The sequence below is a fragment of the Chelonia mydas genome, chromosome 4 (genome assembly GCF_015237465.2).
Source record: "Chelonia mydas isolate rCheMyd1 chromosome 4, rCheMyd1.pri.v2, whole genome shotgun sequence".
NCBI lineage: Eukaryota > Metazoa > Chordata > Testudines > Cheloniidae > Chelonia > Chelonia mydas.
In genome coordinates, this window is record NC_057852.1 from 96,031,751 (window position 1) to 96,059,340 (window position 27,590).

Below are 27,590 nucleotides of genomic sequence, written 5' to 3' on the forward strand. Positions count from 1 at the left end.
CTGCTCTCTTGTTTAGTTTAATTTAACACTTAAGTTGTATTAAGGGTGAAAAATCTCCCAATTTATTACAAGTTCAATGTCTACTTCCACTCAGGGTTGTTTTATTTTCCACAACTGCCATCTAAAGCAATTTCAGTCCTGAAAACAGCAAGAAGGGGGAGAAGTCTTTGCACTACTTATACACACACCGTCAAAGCACATTTAACCAAAGGTTTCAGGAGACACTAGAAGGTCAGGTAATTCTTGGTGTTGCTTTATGATTTCTGTATGGTATATGTACTATATTGCACACACAATTAAAATTTGCACATCATGAGGATAAAAAAGGAAATTTTCATGATTTACAGCAACTTCAAATATTTGTGAGGTAAACTGAAGTGTGCCAGATCTATGCATTGTTTTCATTCACTTTAATGGGAGCCACACGTGAGCAGATGAGGACAGAACTTAGATCCAAACATTTTTATCATAAAAAGAGATTACTAAGCTATTTTCATCTTAGAATAGCAGTACTAGTAAAATATAATACCCTTAAATATAATATACCCTTTAACTCAGTGTCAGATATATAATAGTGCCATCCTGGTCTTCCTGACTTGCGCCATACATCGTCTGTTGTATTTAAGAAAGGTAGTGATAATAGTGTAATTATCACCACAGAATTATGCTAACAATACTAGTACAGAAGCAATTGTTTTGGTGAAAAATAATTATTTCCTTTTAAAAAGTCTGCTTACTTACCTTGCATAGTAACTGGAGTTTTGAAACGTGTGGCCCCCTTGTGTATTCCACTCAAGGAGCGCACATGCTCCATGAACCTGAGACTGGAAGATTTTTCATAAGCAGTGTCTGCTGGTCTGTGCCTGTGCGCATCTCCTCCTTGTACTCTGAGCAGAGGGCATAAGGGGCCGTGTGGACTGATCAGCTTTCTAGTTCCTCTCTACTGTGAAGAGCCTTAGGATAAGGACTTGAAGCATAGGAGAAGGAGGGCAGGTAGTGGAACATATGTAGGGACCACATATCTTGAAGAACTCCAGTTACTGTATCAGGTAAGTAACTGGACTTTCTTCGAGTGATGGTCCCTGTGTGTATTGCACTCGAGGTGATTCACAAGCAGTGTTTGTTGAGAAAGCAGGTGTAAGTAACCCTGCGTACCACAGATTGGAAGACCACTCTGCAGAAGGATGTGTCTACAGGAGAAGCTTGTGCCAGGCACAAAGGTATGCACAGAGCCCCATGTTGCCACTTTACAGGTTTTCAGAAGGGGAACATCATGAAGTGAAGCTACTAATGGTGCCTGGGCTCTGATTGAGTGGGCTCTCACACCTTGTGTGAGGGGTCATTGTCAAGTCATAGCAAAACAAGATGCATCCTGAAATCTGTCTTTGCTTACCCTCTCATACATTCAGTAAAAAGAGTGAGAGAGTTAATGAGATTCCCTGAAGGATTTTGTCCTCTGCAGGTAGAATACCAAGGCTGGATTGACATCCAAAGTGTAGCTTCTCTGGCAGCATGGTACTTTGGATTGAAGACAGGTAGGTGGATGACCCACTTCAGATGGAATTCCAAGATTTCTGGAATTAAGTTAGGATGTAACCTCAAGGAAAACCTTATCCTTGTGGAAGACCATATAGAGGGTGCCCAGCTTACTTACTCTTCTGGCTGAGATGACTGCAACCAGAAACACAACCTTCATAGACAGATGAGCAAGGAACATGAAGTTAAAGGTTTGAATGGAGAATTTGTTAACGCTGACAGGACTAGATTGGAGGTCCCATTGGGGTAGGCTTCAGTACTGGAGGAAAGATTCTGACAAGTCCCTTCAGAAACCTTACTGTAGCAGTATGGGCAAAGACTGAATGGTTGTCCACCAGAGAATGAAAGGTACTAATAACTGCCAGGTTTACTTGCAAGGAGCTGAGAGGCAGCCCTGACGTTTTTAGGAAGTGGAAGTAGTCCAGAATAGCTGTGACCTTGGAACCCTAGGGGTATCCAATGATGCTGGCACCATATCGAGGATCTTTTCCATTGTGCTGTATAGCACTTTCATGTGGTGTCTTTTCTGCTATTGCTAAGGATGGATTGAACAGCTTTCAAGCATGACCTCCCTGAATTTGTCATCTATCCAAATACCAACCTGTTAAATGGAGAGATGCCGGGTTGGGATGAAGGCTCTTGCCCCTTGCCTGCAGCTCAACAGATCCAGGAAGAGTTGGATACAGATGCACGGTGAGAGGCGACCTGGACAACACCAGTGAATCAGAACTGCCTCGGCCACCCAGGAGCAACTAGGATCATTGACATTTTGTCTCGTTTGATCTCCCTCAGGATTCGAGGCAAGAGAGGGATGGGCAGGAATACGTACATCAGCAGTTCTGACCATCGTAACAGAAATGCATCCCCTCTGGCATTGTGGCTGGTCATAAACATACAGCTAAGGGTAGCATCAAATCCCTCCTGGGTAGCCGTACTGAATCTTTACCTGTAAGGGGTAAGAAGTTCAAATAACCTAGTTGGCACCTGACCAAAAGAGCCAATGAAGAAAGAAGATACTTTCAAATCTGGGGCGGGGAGGGTTTGTTTGTGCTCTCTTTGTTTTTGTTTCCTCTCTGGACCGAGAGAGGGTCCAGGCAGGAAAAACATCTCCTAGAAACATAGCTGAAATGAGCATCTAAGATTACAAAAATTGTAAGTAAGGCAAGGAAATGCATTAAATTATCTTTTGTTTCAGCTTGTGAATTTTCCCTATGCTAAGAGTGAGTTTTATTCTTTTTTTTTTTTTTTGTAACTTTGAAGCTGAGCCTAGAGAGGAATTCTCTGTGTTTTAAATCTTTTTATCACCCTGTAGAGTTACCTTCCATCCTGATTTTACAGAGGTGCTTTTTTAAAAACTTTTTTCTTTATTATAAAGTTCTTCTTTAAGAACCTGATTGATTTTAGTGTCTTAAAGATAAAGGGTCTGGTCTGTACTTACATTAAAGGCAATTGGTTGGCATATTATTCTCAAGCCTCCCCAGGAAAGGGGGTGAAGGAGCTTGGGGGGATATTTTGGGGGAAATAGGGACTCCAAGTGGTCCTTTTCCTGAATTTTTGTCTAAATCACCTGGTGGTGGCAGCAATACCATCCAAGGACAAGGAAAGGATTTGTGCCTTGGGGAAGTTTTTAACCTAAACTGGTAGAAATAAGCTTCGGGGGTCTTTCATGCAGATCCCCACATCTGTACCCCAGAGTTCAGAGTGGGGAGGGAACCCTGACATGACCCCCGGCTGCTCAGGAGCAGAATCCCAGACATTTCTTGGTCTCTTGAGATGCAAAGAGATCCCGCAACAAGAGTCTCCTCTGTTGAAAGATACACCGTATCACCAGGTCATGTGGCTCCCACTTGTGGTCTGTGGAAAAACGTCTGCTGAGGGTTTCTAACAGAGTGTTCTGCACTCCTGGATGGTGCATGCTGAGAGGATTAGTCCTCGAGGGAATGTAACGATTCATCTGTTTTCTCACTGAATAGGTTGTTTTCCTTGAAAGGCAAATCCTTCATGGTGGATTGAACTGTGGGAGTTCTGGGAGGACTGGAACTAGGAACCCTATCTCATAACCAAAGATGTTGCCATTTAGCAGGAAGTATCTTCTGAGTCCACCACTCACTTGGATGGGACAAAAATATTTCTTCTCCATTCTTTTTGGAGTAGGAGTGCTAAGTATCTGGAGAATCGCAGACTATCTTGGCAGGTTCTAAGATGGCCTTATTGATTGGTGCCACTTTATTAGGACCCACATTGTGGAGGATATCCAATAACTTGTGAGGAGTTTCTTGTACTTCCTCCAGGGGCATCTAGAGCATATCTGCAATTCTCCTCAAGAGGAGATCTTGGAATTGTCTCTTGTTACCCAGTGGTGATGTGACCACCTCATCTGGTGAGGACAATGATAATCCAGCAGGGACAACTGGCTCCACCTGGTTGATCCTCTTTCTCAGAGTGCACCTGAGTGGGCTGAGGTTCTTTTCCATGTGGGGATGCCTGTCTCAACTCCCATTCTGTCCATCTGTATTCCGGGTGTCTCATACATAGATCCCAAGGACCCCAAGTCCAATGTGAGGGATCATAGTGGTAAAACAGTGGTCCCCACAGAGAAAAGGTGCCACTGTCCTTGGGCCACATAGTCTCTCTTCTGTAGGAGTGGGAAGGTGCCCATAAGATTTCTGAGCCTTTATCAGGGCTGACTTCTCTTGTCTTGATAAGGCTGATGAAACTCTCCCACTGATCCCAGATTCATTGGAGTAGTACAAGGCCTTTGTGTCAATGGGCAGTACCATTAGTCTTGGTGGTCTTACTATGACTTGCCTGGTTGATGGTGTCACAGAACCAATACTGTGCTTCCTAACACACCAGTACTGGGGCATGGAGTCTCACCTGACATTGAGGATGTTGGAGAGGAGGTCTTCCTGAATGAACATTTAGAGGGGGATTTCTCACATTTCTTGTGAGAGTGTTTGCTTACCCTCCTCAGGTCTGCCTTGTTTGTAAGAGCCCTCAGCTCTGCTCCCAGCATAGTCCCGGAGCCCAGGGCAACCATGTTCAAAGAGGAACTTTTTGATGCTTCTGCTCAATGTAGGGTGACCAGATAGCAAGTGTGAAAAATCAGGACCATGGGCTGGGAGGTAATAGGTCCCTATATAAGAAAAAACCCTGAATATCGGGACTGTCCTTATAAAATCGGGACATCTGGTCATCCTAGCTCAATGTACAGTGTGGGGGTCAGAAAAGCCAAGATCAGACTGGGGTGTCATTGAACAATCCACTAGGAATTTTCTAAGCTTGAATTCATGGGATTGATGGGTTGTTCAAGGGAATGACCAGCACACATTGCCCTTGGAGGGGTTATGAGCTTCACTGAGGCTATATACACAAATATCGTGATCATCGTGGAGTGGGAAGCCCAGGGGCAGATTACAGAGATTTTGAATCCTGGGCAGTGCTTGGGCATGGTAGCCACCCCAGGAGGGTGTCAGGGGGCCCCTGGCTATATTAAAACTACACTTGCTATTGAATGAACTATCTAAGACAGGTAAAACTATATACAATTATCTACAAGTAAAAAATAAATGCTAGCTAAAGTTGCGGATGCTGAAGAAGTGCAGTCTCAGATCATGAGCAGTAGAAAAAAACTGGAAAAGTGGCTGATCTAAACTGCCCCTTATGCCTTCAGTTGGGAGCACGAGGAGTAGAAGGCATGGGGCAGGGACCAATGGACAATGCAAGTGAAAAATATTCCAATCTCATACACATGGAGCACACGCGCACCTTGAGTGGAATACGCATAGAGATCATTACTTGAAGAACTGTAGGTCAAAGGACAGCTATTTTTCTTTTGACCCTTCTAACAAATGTTTAAATACTACCCAGTTAAATTTCTACAATGCTACAGAATACTCCTGTTTTCTTTTGCCTACCTTGTTGATCAGAGTTCTGCAGAATAACTTGGCTGGTCTCAGGTACTTTCTTCAAAAATGGAAATAATATAACCCCTTCTTGTTCTGGAGCACTTGACTTCACTACCTACCCAATTATTTAAGAACAGGCATTAACATCCAGAAAGCACTATGTCTGACTGAATAAAATGCTAGCATACAGAATTAATGAGGTCCTAATTCCACTATATGACGTTTTTTCACATATTTTCGGAATCAAGTTTATGATGCTAAACTTCTACTTACATCACTTTTGTGTAATTTTGTAATATTTAAATTCTGGATTTTTTTTAATTGTTTACTGCCCCCCATGTGATTTTAGCACTTCCCTAAATACCAAGGCTGCTACTAGTCCAAAGATATGCAGTGATATACATTTCCTCACAGCAGAATCTTGTCAGACACAATCACTGTCTCAACCACATGCACTCACTGAACATTTCAAGAAGGCTTTAAGGGCAAACTTCTTTCTTTTACATTCTTCAGGTATTCTGCTTTCCTTACACACAGAAACACAAGAACTTCAGGTCTGATTCTCTGGTCTGCTCTAGCCACTTTTCTGCTCGGGGCAGGTGGTGCAGAGTCAGGGAGCTGCAACTGAATTGAGTTGTGAGTCTGAAAACACTTATTATAGGGTGCACTGTTCAAAATCATAATTAGTCCCATTAACTTTAACTGGCCTGCTTGCAACAGAAAATACCATGTTTGCAGCATTTGCAAGCTTGGACCTTTGGTTTAGTGCATCTAGGAATACCAAAGTTTAGTTCTTCCATGTGGAAGAAAGAGGAAAATTTTGTACTGTGATTCAAACAATGATTCAAGATTGTTCACTAACAGGCTGCTTTGATTAAATTCCTAGTTTAGTATTACATAAGGCAAAGCAAAACCTAGCTCATTAACACTGAAAGCACTTGCATGGCAGGTCCTTTTCTCTCCCCCTCCCATGCTCTTCTGTATTACACTACCTTCTGTGTAACTAGGATCTCTGCTTCCTTCTGTTGTTCTGTCTCAGGTTTCTTCAGATCTTTATCTTTTGAAGCTGCTTCTTCAGAATGGGTGCTAAGAGGGAACTCCATGCTGGGCACAGCAGGGCGGGCACAAGTAACAGTTGTCTTGAATTGTTTCTGTTCTGCACCTAATCCACACAACACAAGAATCAAAATATTTTTTTCAGCATGACATAAAAAAAATTAGAAAAATCCCAGCTATGTAAGAATTGCAAAGTTTTAAGAATGCCTTTTTGTCAGGAAAGGGGAAAGAGAGGGATAAAATAAAAGGCAACTCTGATCTTTCCTTGCTGGGACTTTGGAATGGGGTTGGAAATTTGATTACCTGTGCTGAAAACATCCCTCAGAGTAAGCAGAACTTATTCTCTCAAAGAGACAGACATTAGGACTGTACTCAAATGAGGATATTGCAGCTCAAACTGTCTCATTATCAATAGCAGATGGCACCTCAGATTTACCTATTTTTTCACTAAAACAAGAAAGTGCACTGTCTTTGCTTTCCCAGTGCCTGTGCCTGGCGAGACAGAGAGATGGATGGCTGAGGCTCAGTTCACATAAAACAGAGATGATGCTGGCTGTTTGGGGAAAGGATCTATACAGAATGGCAGGGGAAGGCTGTACATCCTTCAGAAAGGTACAGTAGAACCACAGAGTTTTGAACACTTTGGGAATGGAGGTTTCGTAACTCTGAAATGTTCATAGCTCTAAACAAAATGTCATGGTTGTTCTTTCAAAAGTTTACAACTGAACATTGGCTTAATACAGCTTTGAAATTTTACTATGCAGAAGAAAAATGGTGCTTTTAACCATCTTAATTTAAATTAAACAAAACACAAACTGTTTCCTTACCTTGTCAAATCTTTTTTTTAGTAAACACAGTACCGTACTGTATTTGCCTTTTTTCCACCCCCCTAGTCTCTGCTGCTGCCTGATTGTATACTTCCAGTTCCAAATGAGGTGTGTATTTGGCTGATCTGTTCATAACTCTGAGGTTCTACTGTACATAATTTAGGGGATACCTTTGGATCCCCAGTTAGTCCTGAAGTCCGAACGGATTTAAGGGAGGGGCAAAAGTACTCTTTTCACCTACACTTGGTATGACCATTTCTCTCAGATATGGACCGTGGCACAGTTACCTTCAGCCTTTGTTACCTCCAGATTAGATCATTAATAAAATGAACTTCACTGGGCTACCATCAGAGACAACTTGGAAACTTCCACTGGTGCAGAATCTGGCCTTCCGATTGTTCAATCTCTGGTGCCTTACACTAATGCACTGCAGGCGCTACATTGGCTGCCAGGTGCAATTCAAGATGTTGATATTAACCTTGACTGGGATTTATCTACCGGAAAGCCTAGGCTCTCTTTTTCCCCTCCCTGTGCACCACCAAAGCATCTGAGATCAGCTTATGAGTCCTTGCTAATAGTCCCTGCATTTGAACAGCTAGGAGTTGGAGGCAGAGGGTTCTCAGTGGAGGGCAGAATGTGCTTCTTTCATTGAGATGATGGAGCTCAAATTGGTTAACCTTCAGGATGTGGTGAAAAGCTCCAATGGTTAGTCATGCTTTTGCCTGAAGGATAGGAGGGGTATAATTGTACTCTTATTACAGGAAAGTATGTCATTTACAAACAATATGAGGTAGATATTTCAGTATGCACCTGCACCAAGATAAATGGTGATTGGCACATTTTAGAAATTGAAAAATATGTTAACATGATCTTATTATGAATAAGCAGTAAACAAAAGATATGTTGGAATGTAAATTGCTTTTTAGCAACATTGCTATTAGGGAAAAGTAGCATCATAATTTTACAACTAGTTGACAAAGTCAATTTTACAACGGTCTGACCAGGAACCATATGAAAAGCCTTAAAATAGAACGTCAAGGGTGAGCACAATGTTGTTGATGCCATACATATATATTTATGAACCTGTAGAAAGACTGGCTTGAATTGTCTCTTGATATATTTTCCCCCCTTCCTTCAATGTATAGCATAACCTCCTGTGGGGTATAATACTTTGGTCTCATTTCAGTTGTTGGGTTTAGTGTGCACGTGGTGTTGGTGGCTTGTGATCTACAGAAGATCAGACTAGATGATACAGTAGTCCCTTCTGGCCTAAAACTCTATACAAAAAATATCATTTCTTGAACCAAAACCATTATTGCATTATCACTAGTTTCTACTTTTAGTACGTTCTGGGCATGCTGCATTTAATCTAGAGTTATTCATATAGAGACATGTAAGTTACAAAATGGACATAATAGGCATCAGATAGATTTGAAAACAATGTAATTATACCATTTCAGGATAAATACAAGCTCAGCATTTTCTCATGAAACCTCTAGATGTCACTGTGAATGCACTCTTCTTGAGCATTTAGAAGGGAGGAAGAGAAAAATCCACAGCACAATGGATTTGTAGGAGAATATCACCAGGCTAAAGCAGTTTTGCAGCAACAAACCTGGTGAAGCAAACCCCAAATTCATCATTTCTGGCCTTCCAGCATCAGTTTCATCTTTTTGGTTGGCTGGTTTAACTTCTTCAGTGAAGGAGGCCTGCAGAGAACAATTTCATTGAAATAAAATGCCTAGAGCAAAAATACAGTTTCAGTCATTTCCATTTTGTAGTACTGGCTTCCTCTTTGTAATGCATTTGAATTGAGCCCAACAGGGGCAAAGCACTGAGTGAGTGAGTTTATGAACAGCATGGACTATTTTTGAGTTACTTAGCCTTAATTTCCTCTGCTAACCACATATCTTCTAAATGCTCACTATCATCCACTACTGTTGATAATGGCGTCGGAGCAGTCTGTAAAAAACAAAAAAATGGAAAATATCTAGAGTTGAGTTAGTTGGAGTGGACTATACATTCGACTCCATGAAATAACCTGTAGCTCATTTGATGAATTTATTAATGAATCTGCAAAACTCTCTAGGTATAAAAATTGGCAAAACAAATGACGTATTTCCCTTATCCTAATGCTGCACCAATACTGTGTTTGTCTAAATGGAACTTCCCATGGTTATCATCAAAAGGCGTGAAGCACTTGGCACATTATTAAGAGAGGATTGACAAATATGATAAGACCATATCAAGCCAGTAATCCTAATTACTGCAAAAGCCAACTTCCTAAACTAGGGCAAATCTCATTGCAGGAACAAACCCAAACTGTCAAAAGAACGACAACGACACAGCTACATTATTTAACATGCTTCCACTTTATCTATAAATATATTTAATTTCCCCGCTACATGGGGCAAGAAAAACTGCAATATATCGATTATACATCTGTGCAATATTTCTAGTATGTAATAAAGAATAAATAGATATATTCCGTAGAACAAAAAGATAAGATGCTCTTTTTAGAAACGTACTTTACAAGATTATTGGTCTATTAGGAACCCAGATTTTTCCCCATTCCCAATCAAAATCCACAAGAGGAAACCTCATGAGATTCCCTCTCAAAGATCCCCCTACATTGTGCTCTTATGGGGCAGGGTTTGCATCTCTCCTCCCTCACAAAAGCTATGCCTAGTTGGCAGAGCCCAGAGAATCCCTATGAGTCCAGGGCCACTGATTCCTGCATCAGCAGAGTGAAAACTTTAGATCCACCACAGAGGCCTCTCCCACTTGAGCTAATGGAATATCTGGCAGTAGTAGACTGTTATCTTCTATGTGGACCAGTCACTCGGAGGGTAGGATGAGGACACATTTTGCCAGTGGGTTTCACAGATATTTGCAGACAGATGAGTAGTGCTGGGACTCAGGAATCATGAGTCTATTTCAGGTTGTGCAGCTTACACACTTTTTGCCACCATGCACCAGTCTGCACTTTCTCCAGCCTACCCTGTTCCCCCTGCGCTCCTGTCTCCAGCATGTTTTCACCCTTCACATATCACTCCCCCCAAGCCTGTCCCTGAACTCTTTGTATTTGAGGCAGGAAACTTTCTCCTTCTCTACCATGCCTGTGTGCCAGGGTCTCCTTTGCTCTTAGTTCTGGCTCCTAGTATCATAGCAGCAAGGAAGAGCAATGGAAGGAAAAGCCCATCCTCAGCCCAATGCTACAGCATGCTCAGTCAACTCTGCGGGAGTGGAGCATGCTCTGTGGAGAAAGTATTTGGAGAATTTTGCTGCCAGCCTCTAACAAACCTTTATGAGCATATGGAAACAGCAATTTTCAGCAGTTTATAACTTGGCAAATTTGGATGGATTTTCATGGGGAAAGCAACAGGCCACCTCTGACCCGAGCACAACCCCTGTGCTCCAAAACATGAGGTTCTCTTGTTAAAATTGTTTTGCTAATATTAAAAGAATATATTTTTCCTCTAGCCTCACTCTTGGGAACTGCTGACCTGCTTTAACTGAAGCTTTGCAAAATAATTTCAGCCTGAAGCAGGCACCCAGCATGGAAAATTTCAATGTGAATGGTTAAACTTTGGAAAAGTTATAAACAGCTGAAAACGGTATTCTTATGGAAAGTGTTAGACAACCATAACGATAAGAGTCATTGCCAGTCCCACCTATACTCTTTGCATTCAAGTAAGAAACAGATTGAACTGGTGACAGAGAAGATTTCTTCATTCTGAGCAATGGTATTGACAAGGACACTATTTATTGCAACGCTTTAAAAATGGAGAAAAGAACTATGTGGTGCAGAGAAACTAACTTTTGTAATGGTGTTCGGCTGATGTCGTCTGTTCATGCTTGTGAGACTTAATTCTCTTCAGATGCTGAACAATGAAATATCTGCAACATCAAGCTAAATAATACTGCAAATTGAAAGATGTTTTAGAAAAAAAAGAAGATACATACTACTAGTTGAGTTCAATGGAAAGAAACCCTGTATTTCTGACACTCTGTATGATGCTAAATAATTTAAGGTATTTCACTATTATGTTACTGTATTTTTTTCACATGGACACTGCATCTTGTATTAGAAATTCTTGAATCATTAACACAATTAATGTCCCTCCCTTTATGCTGTATATTATGCCATATTTCATACATATGACAAACATTTTTATCATAAGCCATTCCATGTTGTCACTCGGTATGAAACTGAAGCAATCTTAAAATATGCCAATATATTCCACTGTATCTAAAGTAGTATTCTATACAGTGTATTTTGACCTGAATGTGAAAATTTATAACTAATTCTCAAGAAAGACATGGTTTTCATTTATCTTTCAATGGGTACCATCTAGGCAATGCTCTCTGCACCATTTACACACAACTTTAGTCAAATGTGGGTTGGCAAAATTGCCATGCAGGATGGCCTCAAAGCAGGCCCTGAATAGGCCAGCACAGGAAGGAGTCACTGTAGATGCACACGAAGAGAGGCCACTGGGCAAGTATTTATTCCAAGCCAGTGACAAAAAACCCCTCCCAGAGGAGGCATAGAGGGGCTGACTCCATTAGCCACTGTACCTGGGGCATGCTGCATCTCTGCACCCTACTTGTGCATTGGAATGATGATTTTGTTCCAGCAGAGTTCTCAAAGGCAGGTGAATTCATTCAGCAAGTAATAAGGTTTTTACACTATGTCTGCATGTACATATAGTTAAACAGTAGTTAAAACAGTACAGTAGTTAAAGTTAGTCACCCTTGAGTTAAAAAGTTCTGGATGAGGCTGGAAAGCTATTTTATATTTTAGCTTAATTTGCAGTTGTGAACGAGCCAGTCATAGTATGAGCTAGCCAACTCCTCAGTCCTGCTTAACCAAGTCATACATTTCATGAAGAGAATTGAGCAACTGGTTAATAAATGTCCATTAGTGACTAAAATAAACTAATTCATTTTCTCCTTGTGACAGACAGGACTACTATCTGGCTAAATAGGATTTCAACCCATGTATGCTTTTATCTGTGGCCATATTGGTCAGCAACAACTAACCATATCACTTGTCCCCATAGCAGAAACATTTGTTTGTGAGAGAGTAAAAAACATATGAATCCACTAGAGTTTACCTAACCAAATCCAGGAAAGAATCTTATTGACTAAGCTACTGGGAGAATCTAAAATCAAAAAAAGTTACAGTACAGTTTTATTTATTCCTAATATAAATTAACTCAAACTACATATTAACTTACTCCTGCTAGTGCACAATGGCAATTAAAATACCAATATTGCAAATTTAATGAAATGCAGCAAAACAAGCTAGCTGGAGCCAACAAGAATGCAGAGATATTCTAAAGAAATATCCAGGAGTATTAAAAAGCAATGGGTTTTACTGAAAATTGAACTCTAAATGAGTTAGCTGCAGTGGATCTCAATAGCAATAAAGCTAGTATTAGCTCAAATGCTTTTATCCTACTATGACTGCAGTTTTAAACATATATTTATGTTCCAAATGGAATTCTGACAGCTTTGTCAAACCTTAAAAGCACATCCTTAAAATACATACATTGCAGGATTTTAATCAAAACAAAGCTTTCATAGTACTAATGAAATTGAGCAGGAAACAATGACATGAGCAGGGTCTAACATAGGTAGGTGCCTTGCATGCCATGACAGTTCAGCACCATTGCTATAACACTGCTGTGACATCCCTGCTTTTCTAAATCCTGAGCCTCTTTTACTTGCAGCCACCCAGTGCTCTAATCAAGTCAGATATTACCACCTAGGATCAGTCACTGGATGGGAAACCACCAAGGAAACCCAAACATAGGCATTTCTTCTTCCAAATCACACAGAATAATTTTAGGGGACACCGTCAGCTGGAGATATGTGATTTGCATAATAACTGTCAGTTCTGCAGAGTTGTGCAAATTCTGCATGTGCTTTTCATGATGAGTCACAAAGAGGATTTCTGGTCCCATCCTATCCCCACATCTGTATAAGTCAGAATTCAACTCTGTTCTCCAGCAGTTAGTCTAATAATCCACCATATCTCCTTAATCTGAGCTCAACAATTTCATTTTCATAAAGAGAGAATGAGTGTTACTTGGATGGAAAAACTGTTTCCTACGCTACCAGCACTCCCAGCTATCTTCGAGACACCACTGACTTCCTGAAGAAACTACAATCCATCAGTGATCTTCCAGAAAACACCATCCTGGCCACTATGGATGTAGAAGCCCTCTACACCAACATTCCACACAAAGATGGACTACTAGCCGTCAGGAACAGTATCCCCGATGATGCCACGGCAAACCTGGTGGCTGAACTTTGTGATTTTGTCCTCACCCACAACTATTTCACATTTGGGGACAATATATACCTTCAAGTCAGCGGCACTGCTATGGGTACCCGCGTGGCCCCACAGTTGGCCAACATTTTATGGCTGACGTAGAACGCCACTTCCTTATCTCTCGTCCCCTAATGCCCCTACTCTACTTGTGCTACGTTGACGACATCTTCATTATCTGGACCCATGGAAAAGAAGCCCTTGAGGAATTCCACCATGATTTCAACAATTTCCATCCCACCATGAACCTCAGCCAAGACCAGTCCACACAAACAGTCCATTTCCTAGACACTACTGTGCTAATAAACGATGGTCACATAAACACCACTCTATACAAGAAACCTACTGACCGTTATACTTACCTACATGCCTCCAGCTTCCATCCTGGACACACCACACGATCCATTGTTTACAGCCAAGCTCTAAGATACAACCGCATTTGCTCCAATCCCTCAGACAGAGAAACACCTACAAGATCTCTATCAAGCATTCTTAAAACTACAATACCCACCTGCTGAAGTGAAAAAAAGAGATTGACAAAGCCAGAAGAGTACCCAGAAGTCACCTACTACAGGACAGGCCCAACAAAGAAAATAACAGAAGGCCACTAGCCGTCACCTTCAGCCCCCAACTAAAACCCCTCCAGCGCATCATCAAAGATCTACAACCTATCCTGAAAGATGATCCCTCACTCTCATAGATCTTGGGAGACAGACTAGTCGTCGCTTACAGACAGCCCCCCAACCTGAAGCAAATACTCACCAGCAACCACACACCAAAAAAACTAACCCAGGAACCTATCCTTGCAACAAAGCCCAATGCCAACTCTGTCCACATATCTATTCAAGTGGCACCATCATAGGACCTAATCACATCAGCCCACGCCATCAGCGGCTCATTCACCTGCACATTTACCAATGTGATATATGCCATCATGTGCCAGCAATGCCCCTCTTCCATGTACATTGGCCAAACCGGACAGTCTCTACGCAAAAGAATAAACGGACTCAAATCTGACATTAGGAATCATAACATTCAAAAACCAGTAGGAGAACACTTCAATCTCTCCAATCACTCAGTGACAGACTGAAAGGTGGCAATTTTGCAACAGAAAAGCTTCAAAAACAGACTCCAACGAGAAGCTGCTGAACTTGAATTAATATGCAAACTAGATACCATTAACTTAGGTTCAAACAGAGACTGGGAATGGCTCGGTCATTACACTAATTGAATTTCCCCATGTTAAGTATCCTCACACACCTTCGTGTCAACTGTCCGAAATGGGCCATCTTGATGATCACTTCAAAAGTTTTTTTTCCCCTTCTGATAATAGCTCCTCTTAATTAATTAGCCTCTTACAGTTGGTATGGGTACTTCCACCTTTTCATGTTCTCTGTATGTATAAATATCTTCTTACTATATGTTCCATTCTATGCATCCGATGAAGTGGGCTGTAGCCCACAGAAGCTTATGCTCAAATAAAGTTGTTAGTCTCTAAGGTGCCACAAGTACTCCTGTTCTTTTTGTGTTTCCTTTGTGCCACACAAACAGGGAGGGGAAACTAACAGAATACCTATGGCAGTGGCGGTAAATTTCTTTTTAGTTTGCTATTTAAATCTTGAATTTTTTTCTACCTCTTCACTTCACAACCTCAAATAGAGCTACATGCAAGTTAACCATTCTCAGATAGCCATAGAAGAGGGCAGTTTAAAGACAATGATGTTACTTACAGACAGATTAATCTTATTTCATTCAAATCCATATAAATATAATTTTAAAATTAAAAATGGTATTTTTGGGCCTTCTCTAATTTTTAATTTTAAGAACTAAGGCTACAATTTGCTCATTGTTTGTGAGGATTTACCATTAATAATGGAGAGGAACCTTGATCTAATAACAGCTAAAGCCTGGGACTTGGAAACAGGCGATCCTGGTTCTATTCCTGGCATTGTCACTGACACACCATGTTATCTTGGGCTAGTTAATCTTTTGGCCTCTGCTTCAGTTTCTCCAGCTGTAAATTAGAGATATGCCGCACATACTATTCCTCACAGGAGTGTTTTAAGGCTTACTCTATTCATGTTTAGAGAGCATTTTAAGATCTTCAGCTGGATCACAGGCTAGTAAAGATATCAGCTTGCTGAATAACTAGACTACAGAATTACCAGCCCTTTCAATACTAACTGGAGAAAGATGTGTTCAGGTTTAAGGAATAGCGATCTACCTAACAATTCCACATATATACCAGACACAAGCAGACAGACATGCTTAGAAATATTTCTCTCTACTATACTTCTGGTGGGGGAGATCCATTCCTTTCCAATGGCTGCCAGGACTGGTGCTGTAATTTTCTGCATCTACAAAATAGTCTAGACAGTGGCCATGTACACCCCAAATGAGTCTCCCATTGCAGGTTGTTACCAGTACCGCGTATGTCTCTCTTTTTCCCTCTCAATTATTTTGTTGGAACGATGCCTGGATCTGAGCTAGGACATGACTGGAAAACTCATAAAGGGACCATCCATGCCTCTAAAAACCCACAAAGACAAGATTGTATTGGTCTATGATATGGTGAAGCTTGACTAAACTCTTCTGCATGTTTGGGCAAGAAAGCAGCATACTAAATGCAGAGCATCTTCCTCTATTGTAAATGATGCCTTGGGCCACCTGATCCGCTTTAGCACAACACTATGGAGCATCAAAGGAAAACATGCCAGGCAAAGAGAAGACAGGACTAGTCTATTTGACAAGTGAACGCAAACACCAGGGGACCAATAATAAGAAGGGAAAAGGGGAAAAGAGGCCAAAACTCACACGGGAACATAACAAAAAACGCAAGCAGAGGAGGTGACTGAAACTGACAATTGAGAGAAAAGTCAACAAGGACCTTGGGAAAGTAAGAAGATGAGAGAAAACCCATCCCACTAGAAACAGCACCTATTGTTGGCAGACAGAAGCGCTGCCTCCAGAAAAAAAATGCTGCCTTATTCAAAGTTTGGGGAGTGGCAGAAATAGACCAAAAGCCCTAACTCACTTGACTGAAAGTAAAAGCAAAACCAAAAAAAAAAAAACAAAAAAAAAACCCAACCCCAAAACAAAAAAATCAGTGAACGGCAAGTGAATGGAATAATTTCAATGCTTTAAAAATATGTTTGATTTTATATTTTTTATAAATTTATATATTTGAAATTTTTTCCCAGGAAAGAATTCTTTCTTTCCCCAGTCCACTACCTCCTCTTGGCTACTTTTCTGCCTCTCTTTCCCCCATATTCCAATGCGCATTAGGACCAGACTTCAAATAAGGGGACCACAATTCATTTCCAGAGTGCAGAAACTAAGTAATATTGTGCTGAATCAGGCGCACAGAAAGTGGCTCCCCTTCTTTTTGGGAACTATATACCACACCGATCATCTTCTACAAGGAGTAGGAGTGGGTGAGCTGCTGCCTTGGCATTCCAGAACCACCATTAATTAGCTAGAAAGGAGTCTTACAAAATCTTGAGCCTACATACTTGCAGATCCATGCTTTGTTACTACTTCATCACAGAAATCCAGTCCGTAGTCTCCTCTACCATGAAAACACCTGTGCTTTATACTCATTTTAAATATAAATCTTGACAATCTCTATTAACACCATTTTGATTTCCCATCCTATTCCCCTTGCCACTTCCCTCTACATACACACAAGCTGTGCTCTCAGAAACTTCTAGTAGCTCCTTTTGCTAGTGACTCCAGTTCACTGTAAGTCAGCCAGGTAGTGTCAATCAGACCACATTAAGGCAATCTATGCCCTAGGAATATGATGACATGGGTTCCCATGTGGCTCCATCCCTGTGCTGTGGCCCTGCCGTCTACTTGAAGTGTTGGTGGTAGAGACTGCAGCATGGGACCCTCTTTTCCCCCCAGGAAGAGCAGCAGGGACAGCCCCCCTTCCTTCAGGAGCAGCAGAAGACCCTTCTTTCTCCCGAAAAGACAGTGCAGAGGGGGATAACACTTAGTACTTAGCTCATCAGCTTCAATATCTTTTTGGTGCACAAGCCAAGCATATTAGACTTTTCTCTGTCCACTCATCCACAGTCCTTTGCTGGCATGATGTAGGAGGCTACCACCACGCCATACTAATTTGCATATAATTAACTCCCAATTGAGATGCATGGGGAAGTTCACCCCTCTTGGGGCTATTATTTCAGGCTGTCTGCAGACTCAGGCAGACATCATTGCATTGATTTACACTTGGTTCATGTTTTCAAACTTTTCTCCAAGATCAAGGGGATGGCGGGGTGGGTGGGGGGAAAGTCATAGGAAAGATGAGATTCTGATGTGATCACATGACTCCAGAAGCTAAGGTCCTAGGAACAGGCCTGTCATGCTCATGCCTTATTCCAGTTCTGGTGGCCATGGAAACAGGAACAAAGAAATATTTGGATTATGAAAGAGGTGTAGTAGGATTAGAACATGTAAACGTAAGCCCTCTGTTTCCCCAACCCTGAACAACAAACAGGTCTCCTGCCATCTTTTTTTCCCCAAGTTCAATTTATTTACTTCCTTTCCTCACACTATATTTCCTCCACATTCTCAAACTAGTCTTGTTACCTTGCTCTGTCCACTTTCTAACCTTTGGACACCATTCTTTAAAATCAGTGATTAATAATGTAGAGAACATTCCAAATAAGGTCTGATAAGGGCCTAGTACAGAGGAATCATTATTACCTCCATTTAAAACCAAATTCCCCAGGTTACCTATCAAAACATCTTATTTATTTCCTCTGCAGTTGCCACACACTGTCTGTCCTTCAGATCAGGTCTCATTAAACGTTTCCCCCTTTCCTCCAGGTCCCTTTCCTAGACCGTTGTGATTTAAAAGAGGAAAACATAATCTAATTGTCTAAACATAGGATTAAAGCCAAAAAAAAAATCCAAATTCTAATCCAGGTTTTTACACTGCCACCTTCTGATATTTTAGCTAAGCCATTTAACTTCCTCAACTTCAATAGTCTCACTCACACAATGAAGATAATTTATCACACAAAAGTTTTATTTGAATAAATTAAAGTTTATAAAACACTTTGAAAATGGGAAGTACTATGCAAGTGTTAAGTTTTATTATTTTCTCTCTAGTTTCTTCCAGCTCTATAAAGCGTAGTAGACAAGCAGTTCTTTTAAAAGTGCATTTTTCTGGACAATAAGAAAATTGATTTAATTACAACTTGGCAATAGCATCTCAAAAGTTTTAGTTATTGGAACTGAACAGGCAAAATCCAAAACAAAACAGACATTGCCACACTTTTTTGTAAACCTTCTGATTCATAAACTGCTAAATCAAATTGTTAAAGCTATATAAAAAGCCAACCATAGCAGAATTAAATCTTTTCAGTCAAGTTTCAGACCAGAAGGAAGTTTTTTCATGATGTTAGTAGTCCCTTAAAAGAGATTCTCCTTTCAGAAGAGTTTCCTCAACCTTAAGAATTGTGAAGCTAGTAGATTCTGCTCTTATAATATTTTATTTTCATTTGTTTCTATGTGGCAATGGATTATAATGTATCATGTCATTATTTAGGAGTGAATTTTTATCTTGAAGGCCATTTTGGTAATTCTCTATAGCTCCCTTCCCCTTCATCTACTAGCTTCACTGGCCATAAGAAATTCTAAAGGTCTGCTCTCTCCCTCTTGACTCTTTTTCAGCGAATCTGCAATACAAAAATGAGAAGTACCATTTCAGTCTGATCCAAAGTTAGCAAGACAGGGAAGCAAATTAAAACAAAAGCCATCTGTATGCAAACCCTAACTGAAGATACTTCTCTCTTGGACAAGGATAACCAAGCTGCATAATCTTGAAAGAGCAGACCTCATACCTCTCAGCTGTTCCTTAGATGATTAAGACAGTGATTTTACACCTTAGTTTATCACTGTGCCACACACAGACCTGGTGTTCTTGTTATAATTGACATCAGAAATGATCTATCTATTCATTACACCCCACTGCATCTAAATTATCTATTACAATTATAGCTGTGCAATGGAGCAGGGAATTTCTGAAACCTAAAAATGCCAAACACCACACAACACACCAGAATACTAACATTATTTTGTTTGACGCTGGAAAGCTAAGACTAATAATAATGGTTTATACCATCTAATTACATTGCTGATTCAATCATGAATGTGGAATTACAAAAACTTTAGTGAGAAGAAACTCTAAAAATGGCATTGTGTGAGTGCATATTTATTCTGTTCCAAAGACTCATATGTTTACTCAATTTACAAACCAAAAGGTTGTTTTGTAAATGTCAGTGCAGCAAACTCAACCTGGTATCTGAAAAGTCAAGCTGTGTTCTTCCTTCTATATCATCACTACCCCGGCAATACAATTCTGCAAACAGAAACTGGATAGACAGAAAATTTCAAGCTACATCAATTTAGACACTTCTATATCACATCACCTTCATCGCTGTAGGAGGTGAAGACCAAGGCAGAATAGTAACCAGCTTACTCTTCCATAGGTATATGGTCTTGCAGTGCTAACAGGAGCAGGTGCCATTATTCACATAATCACTCTTCTGACTATAATTATACCTTTAACTCCCTTTCAGCTGCTGCTCCCTCCTAGAAGATGAGGCCCCTGTATCTATCAAACATTCTCACCTCAACCTCTCTAGGATAGTGGTAATCCTCATCCCCAGGTAGGTCCAATTCATTATCACTCCCCAACCAACCTTAACTCTGCCACCAGCCAGCCTTTCTGTTATCACCCACTCTTGGCTCCAAACCAGCTCCTTCTGACAATCCCAGGTCTGTGCTCCTGACATAATCTGGCTTCCCACACTTGTTCCTGACCTCATGGTTGGGTTCAGAACCAGCACTAAGAGAAGAGGGTCCATTGCCAAGAATGCAAGCCGGGGATGAAGCAGGCTTTCCTATCCCAGGAAGCTGGGATGAATCAAAACCCCATCCCCAGCATAGCGGGTCTGGCCAATACCACGAAGTTCAGGAAAAAGTAGCACAGCACCTTTCCTACCTTTTGTTATTTTTGTGGTGTTCTTGATTTTGTATCTTTGGTACATGGTGAGAAAGGTCAGATTCTCCCAACCCCCAATTTGTTTACACTCATTTTTGGTGCTTTTTATGTAGGACAGTCCTTGCTTTATTTATTTATTTTTACATTGTGCAGCACCTAGAGACCTGCTGTGATATGCTCCCATTGTTTTCTGCCCTGTCCCTCAAAATAGCAAGAGGGACGAAAAGTTACAATTGGTCTCTTTGTTTAGGTGGTTGGGAAGCAAACTGACCCAATGTATTTCAATAATTTATCCCCTTTTTGGTCAAGGAATAGAGACGATCTGAATGCAAAAATTACCGAACATTAACATCCTCTTGTTTGAATCTGGAGAACTGCAACTAATTATAATGCCTCACACACTCTAATTATGTTGCTGATCTAATCAGCTAACATCAGTACAAGAGCTGAATAAATTTGCACAATAGCTGGGACAGACAGTCACACTCTCAATGGGACATAATGAAACATGCCAGCAGATTTAAAGCACGCTTATCAGTTGCATGGTCTACAAAACCAAAAGCCAACTGCAAAGTTCCTTTACCTTCCTAAAGCAGAAACACTAAATTTTAAGAAGTATAAATGCTTCTGACCTGGGCAGATTCTGGAATTAAAACAAATTTAGCCCCTTGGCTTTCCATTAGCTAGTGGTTAAATCCATTATGCAAAAGAAAATATGCAGAGAAGACACAGCTGATGAGTTTGTTTTATTCTTACTGTCAGCTCTCTGTGCACAGTGTGAGTGGCAGGCCTCTTTAAACTGAGCTCAATGCTAGTGGTGTCCTGCTTCAGTTCCACCAGAGATCCATCCTCTCTGACCCCTTCAAACTTTGGAGATCTTCTTAGTGAAGGAGCAAATATCACTGTTGTACATTCTTTATCCTTCTCTTCAAGTCCATTGAAGGTTTCGCCATTCATACAGACTTTTCCATCTACCTGCAGAACAATAAATAAATACTTCTGAGGAAATAACACAGAAGATATCAATATCTTCAATATTGTTCAATATCTTCATTAATGATCTGGCGGATGGTGTGGACTGCACCCTCAGCAAGTTTGCAGATGACACTAAACTGGGAGGAGTGGTAGATATGCTGGAGGGTAGGGATAGGATACAGAAGGACCTAAACAAATTAGAGGATTGGGCCAAAAAAAAATCTGATGAGGTTCAACAAGGGACAAGTGCGGAGTCCTGCACTTAGGACGAAAGAATCCCATGCACCGCTACAGACAAGGAACCAAATGGCTAGACAGCAGTACTGCAGAAAAGGACCTAGGGGTGACAGTGGACGAGAAGCTGGATATGAGTCAACAGTGTGCCCTTGTTGCCAAGAAGAGTAACGGCCTTTTGAGCTGTATACGTAGGGGCATTGCCAGCAGATCAAGGGATGTGATCGTTCCCCTCTATTCGACATTGGTGAGGCCTCATCTGGAGTAGTGTCTCCAGTTTTGGGCCCCACACTACAAGAAGGATGTGGAAAAATTGGAAAGCGTCCAGCAGAGGGCAACAAAAATGATTAGGGGACTGGAATACATGACTTATGAGGAGAGGCTGAGGGAACTGGGATTGTTTAGTCTGCGGAAGAGAAGAATGAGGGGGGATTTGATAGCTGCTTTCAACTACCTGAAAGGGGGTTCCAAAGAGGATGGATCTAGACTGTTCTCAGTGGCAGCAGATGACAGAACGAGGAGTAATGGTCTCAAGTTGCAGTGGGGGAGGTTTAGGTTGGATATTAGGAAAACTTTTTCATTAGGAGGGTGATAAAGCACTGGAATTCATTACCTAGGGAGGTGGTAGAATCTCCTTCCTTAGAAGTTTTTAAGGTCAGGCTTGACAAAGCCCTGGCTGGGATGATTTAGTTGGGGATTGGTCCTGCTTTGAGCAGGGGGTTGGACTAGATGACCTCCTGAGGTCCCTTCCAACCCTGATATTCTATGATTCTAAGATCAAGTTGGCATGTATTTTTCATTAATAAAATAATAAAGAATCTATATAGTACTAACAATGGTTTAGCACACAATGAAAGACAGTCCCTGCCCTGAAGAGTTTACAGTAAAAATACAGACACTCAGGAGAGAGGATCACTAGGAAATCCAGGAGGAGAAGATAAACTTTTTCTCCCCCATAAGTTGTAAACACACTTTTGTGGGCATTAACCTAAAAAGTGTTGTTTTTTAAAGAGGACAAAATCAGCGTGGTCGCTCAGTCAGTAGGAAAAATCAGGGAATATTAGGGATGGGGAAGCTTCAATAAAAGCAAAAGAAGAGAGAGAGATAGAGAGAGAGAAAATAATGAGGTGTGACCCTCAAGACCTCAGTCGATCATAATTCATAAGTGATGAAATAATTAAAAATCCACAGTAAACTGCAAATTTTAGGCAGAGTTCTAAACGAAGAGGATGACTTGGAAATATGTCTTCACAGTACATTTTCAAGATAGTGCACCAAATTTTAAAGGATACCTATACTGAATCCTTTATTATGCAAAGCATCACAGAGAGGCAAGAATGCTCAAGCATCTACAAACTATACCAGTGAACTGCTATGGAATCAGCCAGTCTCATCTTAATACCAGGTGGACTGTGCACTCTGGAGCACAGTAGCTTTATGTTTAAAAGGTCAAAAGCAGCAGAACTCAGCTGAGTATTCCTTTGCCCTACTACTCATAAAGGAGCAAGCCTGAAGTCAGCCCCTCTCCACCCCCCACACCAAACAAGGGTTTGGAAACAAAGTCCCAATAGGCCGGGGGGGGTGGGGGGTGGACCAGAGAGGGCTTCCCCTCTGCTCTCCAGAGAAGAAAGGAGATATGTCACTAGAAGAAAGGAGTGGCTTTCCTCACTAGATGTCAAACAGACAATAGCTATTAAAAATACACATCAGAAAAGAGTTAGCTATTTCCATTCTCAAGGCAAAGAAGTCACAGTTCAAGCTATCTTGGTCCCTTTTCCCAGCATTCATAACCCTACACTGAGGAGCAATGAATTAGGGATCAAGCTAGTTTTAACCGCATCTTCTTTAGCTTAATCATGTCACTGACTTTCCTTTAGTTCATGACTTTTTAAAAACATGTGGGGGGGCGGAGGGTGAGAAAACCTGGATTTGTGCTGGAAATGGCCCAACTTGATGATCACCTTAGATAAGCTATTACCAGCAGGAGAGTGGGGTGGGAGGAGGTATTGTTTCATGGTCTTTGTGTATATAATGTCTTCTGCAGTTTCCACAGTATGCATCCGATGAAGTGAGCTGTAGCTCACGAAAGCTCATGCTCAAATAAACTGGTTAGTCTCTAAGGTGCCACAAGTACTCCTTTTCTTTTTAAAAACAAAGTTCATATTTATTAATATCACTATTAGATTTTGAATTAGGGTAGTACCTAAAGGGTCCAGTCAGGATCAGGGCCCCATTGTGTAAGTCACTGTACATATAGTGAAGGTCTCTGCCCTACAGAACTTACAAGCTAAGTATGATGAGACAACAGATGGATACAGTAGACAGGGAAAGTGCAAGGTAACAGTGAGTTGATGTTATGATCAGCGTATTAAGGAGCAGTCACAGCACATCAGCTGCTTAGCTATAGTTGAGTGTTTTGCAGGCATGAAGGCAAATTGAGTTTTAAGGAGAGATTTGAAGGAGGATAATGTAGTGGTTTTGCAGATTTTTTTAAAGGGAGCTCCATCCATGAATAAGGAGCGTCCTGGGAAGAAAGTGAAAAGGCGTTTGAGGGAAAATTAGACTTCTGGGCAACAAAGGCTGTTACTGCTGGCAAAGAGATTACACAGATCAATGCCACGTAAGAGATGGGTAAATGGGCCATGTGAAATGTTTTGAGATGGCTAATCTACAAGTACTATATACAAAAAAATTTAAGTACAAATTCAGATGCAAGCCATTCCTTGGAACATTATGCTTTAGAGTACTATTCAAAATTGATGCAAAGAACATGAAGGACAGGGAACAGGTCTTTTCAATACACTGAAACATTTAAAGTGGCATACAGTTTCCCTCACCTCTCAATCTTTCTCCATTCAGCTACCCTTGGTTTACTTTTTTTAGTCAACAGTCTGGGTAGAACCCTCCTGGATAGCAACTCAATTTGGAATACACAACCAACTGTGGACCAAGAGCAAACTGCACTTTCTGCTGACTTTTCCTGTTTGTGTGATCAGTCAAGGCTCTGCTCTGTATATTAGGGAAATTCATTAAAGGTCCAACGCTGCCAGGGAGTGGGTATTTTTTGTGAGATGCTCAGTGCCCTCAACTCCCAGGGAAAGTAATGAGAGTTGAAGGTGCTTAGCACCTTGCAAAAAATGACCTTAAATGGTGAAAAGCAGATTTTAGTGTGTATGTCAAATGTTATCGTGATGCAATAAAAAAAAAAAGACAACCTCTCCTACTCTCCTACCACTTCCATTGTCTGCCCAAGTCAATATTACTCACAGTTTAATTCTGAATACAAATGTTGGCAGGTCTTGAACCCAGAAGTCCTCTGGGATTTTGTTGTATTATCTACTAGACAGGTCATGAAAGCTTTTAAAAATAAAAAAGCCAGAAAAAATACTGGCTAGTTAAGCCATCCATTTTCATGTCTCTGTTTAGACTAAAACATTTCTCTATTTACACAGGGAGGGAAAGCAAATGTTTGAATGATCAGAACAGATGCCCTGGTTGCAGAGTTAAACAAACATATTCCCCTCCTCCTGATCTGGAGCTAGTCAACACACTGTCATCATGGCAAAGCATCATAAATATATCAGTGTTTTAATTTAAACAGGGTAAAGCAATTGTATAACAATTCTTTTTTGGATAATTTTTACTGAAATAGATCACACTGTCCCGCATAAAGTAAGCAGCTAAGCTCTGAGGAGACTACGCACGTTCTCTTCAGTTTGTCCATATATACCTGCTTCTTCCCTTTATTTTCATTCTATGAATTTTTTAAAATAGTCAGGATCAGAAGCCAGAGAAAGATCCATGTGTCATGCAATAAGAGCTGTAAAATTCAAACTTCAAGAAGCTGATCAAGTCAACTGAGGAAAAATTGAGTTACTAGTTTTATATTTCAGCAAATCAACATGAACTCTCTGGCAGTGAACACCAGAAAAATATATTTCAGGATATAAAATATTAATCTAGCATAATAGAAATGTATTTTGCTTTATACATGAAGTAAAGACACAATCTCTGTTCCAAAGAAATTACAATGGATACTGAGTACAACAAGACAAGCACCAGGGTAGCTGACATCATGCAAGAAGAGGAAAGGAAGAAATATGCTAATTTAGGGTAAGGGGTTGCTTGGATAGCATATTACACCTCATGTGTATTAAGGGAGATAGGAACTATTTTTATTTTTGTTTATTTATAGGGAATTAATTTAGGATTAGAGTAGGAGGGTTTAGGGGAGAAAACCTTAATTGTGCATTGATGATCTCATTCAACGGTATTTTAAGGTCTCTTTCTTTTTCCATTTGTTAATTTAAAACCTATATAGGAGAATGCTTTATATACTAATCACCAGCCATTATAAATCATTATGGTTCACTCAGGTAAATGCTGCCCTGGAGAACAGGATTCTGTCCTTGCTACTGCCACAGAGTTTCTCTGTAATGCTGGGCAAGTCACTTAAACCAAACATTTCACAAGTGGTCACTCATTGTGTGTTCCTCATTTTCTGGGTGTCTGACTTGAGACCCTGGTGTCTGATTTGCAGAAGTGCTGACCCCACACAGTTGCAACTGAAGTCAATGGGAGCTGTGTTTTGAACGTTTAAAGTGCTCTATAATTCGAAGAACTCTGAAAAATCAGGTCCTCAGCATCTCACCTTGGGCATTCAGAATTAATGAATATTTTACCTTAAATTTCTCTGTGCCTCAGTTCCCCATCTGTAAAATGGGGATAATAATACCCCCTCTCAACAAGGTGTGTGAAAATAAATCCATTAATATTCATGAAGCACACAGACAGTATAGCACCACAGAAAAGCCATAAAAAAGCTTATAAGGAAATTAATATGTTTGTCTTCAGAGCAGGGTTTGAATAGAGTGAGGTAAAAAATTCAGCCTGAGGCACACAACTGGCATGGAAAATTTCAGTCTCAATGATTAAAGATTCACAAAGTTATAAGCAACTGAATACAGGGTCTTATAATGCAAGTGTGAGGCAACCTTAATAATAGGCAAAGCTGACAACACCCCCCATTCGTTTTTCTCTCACCACAAAAAAAACAAAATGATGAATTTTGTAATGTATGGCTATTTTTCTTCCCATATGCCTTAATCCTAAATTGCCTTTCACATTTATGAATTCACGTGTCGTATGTTGTTGTTCCTTTGACATTTAATTGATTTTGACCAGTGCAAGGCATCTTACCTTAAATGTTTTCAAGACCTGTTGTGTGTTTTTGGGTTGTGCGTAAGGCTTGGGTGTCAGCATAGGCACAGCCTTGGAGACAACAGTTTTGCTTGGAGATGTTTGGCCTGTTGAAACACTGGCTTCCGATTCGCTGATGGGAACAATGGTTGCTTCGATCGTGGCAGTGTATTTTGGAGGAGGCAGTGATTGTTGCCGTAAGTATCTCATAGGATTTGGGTCCTTCGGGGGTGATGATGAATTTGGCTCCACTGAATGGCTTCTTTCCAGAATTTTTGGCATCTCCAAGTGTTCAAGGACAGCTTCGCTAATGGTGAACCTTTCAATGTATTGTTGGAGAATGCTCTCTGCCTCCTCACGTGACCTGGCATTCTTGTAGGCCTCATGCAGCTCCTTTTCTCTTCTCTCTCTGTGTGGGAGGCAACACAAGAAAGATTAATACAGAGAGAATTACCCATGTGCATCAAGCCTGAGGTGAAATTTGGGCCAAATTCTCCTCT

At 40.8% G+C, this 27,590-nt stretch overlaps 1 protein-coding gene across 17 annotated transcripts in view; it reads right to left on the reverse strand.

The window, feature by feature from the left end:
• The window catches only part of LIMCH1 (LIM and calponin homology domains 1), a 305,602-nt gene that overhangs the window by 39,019 nt on the left and 238,993 nt on the right, over positions 1-27,590 (reverse strand). For all 17 annotated transcript variants that reach the window (XM_043544463.1, XM_043544457.1, XM_043544462.1 and 14 more), the window contains 5 exons: positions 27,091-27,499; positions 21,439-21,657; positions 8,943-9,036; positions 6,437-6,606; positions 5,454-5,559 (listed from right to left, as the gene is read on the reverse strand). In XM_043544463.1, coding sequence (XP_043400398.1) covers positions 5,454-5,559; positions 6,437-6,606; positions 8,943-9,036; positions 21,439-21,657; positions 27,091-27,499 — 998 coding nt within the window. The remainder of the gene's footprint in view (positions 1-5,453; positions 5,560-6,436; positions 6,607-8,942; positions 9,037-21,438; positions 21,658-27,090; positions 27,500-27,590) is intronic.